This window comes from Chlamydomonas reinhardtii, chromosome 3 (assembly GCF_000002595.2).
Source record: "Chlamydomonas reinhardtii strain CC-503 cw92 mt+ chromosome 3, whole genome shotgun sequence".
Taxonomy (NCBI): Eukaryota; Viridiplantae; Chlorophyta; class Chlorophyceae; order Chlamydomonadales; family Chlamydomonadaceae; genus Chlamydomonas; species Chlamydomonas reinhardtii.
Genome location: NC_057006.1, coordinates 4,955,392 through 4,958,172, shown reverse-complemented (window position 1 = coordinate 4,958,172; position 2,781 = coordinate 4,955,392). Strand labels below are relative to the sequence as shown.

At 69.7% G+C, this 2,781-nt stretch overlaps 1 protein-coding gene across 1 annotated transcript in view; it reads left to right on the top strand.

The window, feature by feature from the left end:
- CHLRE_03g179961v5 (uncharacterized protein) overlaps positions 1-2,781 on the top strand; it is a 20,066-nt gene that overhangs the window by 12,771 nt on the left and 4,514 nt on the right. The window contains exons 27-32 of the mRNA XM_043061031.1: positions 329-550; positions 931-1,131; positions 1,433-1,548; positions 1,753-2,163; positions 2,332-2,639; positions 2,705-2,774. Coding sequence (XP_042926160.1) covers positions 329-550; positions 931-1,131; positions 1,433-1,548; positions 1,753-2,163; positions 2,332-2,639; positions 2,705-2,774 — 1,328 coding nt within the window. The remainder of the gene's footprint in view (positions 1-328; positions 551-930; positions 1,132-1,432; positions 1,549-1,752; positions 2,164-2,331; positions 2,640-2,704; positions 2,775-2,781) is intronic.

Sequence of the window (2,781 nt, the reverse complement as noted above, 5' to 3'; positions counted from 1 at the left end):
CGGATTCTGGAAGTGGAGGGCTTGTCCTAAAGGCTTGAAGGTGTTGAAAGAGAGCCGCATGGGAGCTCCCAGCCCATGACTGCCTCTTGCCTCCGCCTTCTTGCCCCCCAGCAGACAGTCAGCAAGACTAAATTGTTTGGGCTCAGGCACATGCACACACCCTCGATTGGGCATGGAATAACCTGAACCCCCACCACCACCATCACACACACACTTTCATATATACACACACACACACACACACACACACACACACACACACACACACACACACACACACACACACACACACACACACACACACACACACACACACACGCTCCTGCAGATGTGGTGCCTGGCGCTGGGCAAGCTGCACTCGGTGACGCTGGTGGTGCCGCGCTCCTTCCTGGTGGACTCGCGCCTGCAAGCGCCCGAGCTGCTGGCGGCGGCGCTCAGCGCCGGGGTGGCGGCGGGCGGCGGCGGCGCACACGGGCTGGGGCTGGAGGTGGCGGCGGTGGGCGGCGCGGTGGCGCTGCCGGGCGGCCGGCGGCCGCAGCACCTGTACCGGGTGAGTGGGTGGGTGGGCGTTTTGGGGGAGGGCGGGCGCAGTGCCGGGTGCGGGTGAGAGGTCCGGCTGCTGGCGGCGATGCCGGCGGCTGGGTGCGCCCAGGGCATGGCTGGCCTGGCGCCCCTCTTGCTGTGCCGCTGCTCTCTCATCGCCGCCTACCGGACACGGACACCCAATGCAACACACTTCCACACGGCGCCACACATTCCGTGAAAGGCAATCGCTCGCCATCACATTCACATGTCTACCCCACGTTGTCAAAGCATAGGCCACGCTCTCCTCGCTTTTTTGCAGTTCACAGTTTGATTAGGGCTGGTATTACGGGTAGCTGGTATCTACAATCCTCCCTCGCACACGTACACGTTTGCCGCTGCCTGCAGGTGACGCTGCCCGAGGCGGCCTACCGCTCCGAGGCGCCCCGCCTGGCCGCGGCGCTGTCGGCGGAGCACGTGGCGGGCGTGTACGAGGACCGCCTGCCCGCCGCGCTGCCCGCCGTGCTGGCGCTGGGCTGCGTGGTGTCGGTGGCGCAGGACAGCCGGGCGCGGCCGCTGGCGGCGCCGTGGCGGCTGCAGGACTTCAGGGTGCGTCGCCGCTTTGGAAGTGGGGAAGGGAAGAGGGTACGGGGGTGCCGGGATCTGTACGGTGGTCGGGGCGTCTGGGATGCGGTGCACTGGGCCAGCGGGCGCTAGCAACTGTAGTCAAGTGGGCGCAGGTGGCTTTGGATGACGGTGTGTGTGCCCGTTCGGCCACTGTTGCGGTCGTGGCGGCTTCTGCACCTGCACATACAGTACGCAGCCCCTTCTCCCTCCTCCTCACCACACACAACCTGACCCTGACCGTGCCGCGCGCACTGCTTTCCTGCCGCCTGGTCCGGCTCCGCAGATGCGCACCACGGGCGAGGTGGGCTACCTGGACTCGGAGCCCGAGCCAGAGCCGGCGGCGGCAGCAGGAGCGGCCGCGGCGCCGCAGGAGGCGCCCGGTCTGCGGCTGGGGCTCAGGTGCGCAACTGCTCAACAACCTGATGCACTCTCCTACCAGGGGCTGTCTTGAGACCTGCAGCCAAACGCTGCTGCATCCATACCAGCCCGCCCCCGCTCCCTCTTTCTTTGCCAAGCCCTTCCCTCACCTTCCCTCACCTTCCCTCACCTTCCTCACACTCCTACCTCGCTGTATCATGTACGATTGTACGGCGCCTCCCACAGGCACGTGGTGCTGTACAGCTCCCTGGACGGCTCCGGCCGCGGCCTGTTCGCGCTCACCGCCCCCGCCCAGCAGCGCGGCCACATCATCCTGCTGCAGCCCTCGGCCGCCGCCGCGCGCGAGGTGGCGCCGGCGCTGCTGGAGCGGCTGTGGCGCGAGGCGCGCGCCGCCGCCGCCGCCGAGGGCGGCCCGGCGGAGCCGGAGCGGCTCACGTGGGAGGTGTCGTACGAGCGGGACGCGCTGGATGCGGGCCGCACGCTGCAGCGGGCGCTGATGTCGTACCGCAGCGCCGTGCGGGCGCCCAGCGTGGTGGTGGTGCAGGGGCCGGTGCCGGCGGCGCGGCTGCGGCGGGACATGTCGGTGCTGCACGACATGCCCTGCCTGGACATGCCCTGCCACGCCGACGACAGCAGGTAGGAGGGGTCGTGAGGCTGATGGCTGGAAGAGACTGGTGTGGGTCTACACGGAATGGGAATGTGCATGCGCCTGGTGCCTGCGCATCCGTTGTCCTGCGCACACCCGCCCTCCACCAAACGACCTCCGCCACGCGCACCCCGCCTCCGCCACTCCGCCATTTGCAGGTACCCGCCCCTGCAGTGGCAGGCGCGCGCCGCCCGCCGCGCGCTGCACCGCTGCGCCGGCGCCGGGCTGTGGCTGGCCGAGCGCGCCGCGCTGTGCCGCTACGCGCACGCGCCCCTCGCCAACCTCGACCCCTCGGGCGGCGGCTGCGGCGCGGGCGCCGGCGGCGCGGGCGGTGCAGGCGGCGCGGGCGGTGGCGAGGCTCTGGGCGGCGGCATCGGCAGTGTGGCGGACATGCTGATGTGCCGGCGGCTGCGGGATGCGGGCCTGACGCTGCCGGTGGTGGACCCGGCGCTGCCTGACCTGGGAGGTGAGGCGGGCGGTTGGGCGTGGGCGTATGAGCGGGCGGGTGGGAGAGGGTGTGGTGTGGGGCAGGTCTGGAGACAGAGAACGGGCCGGCGGAGCCCGCACAGTCTGCTGGCATTGACGCCCCCGTTACTCCCTCGCTCTCT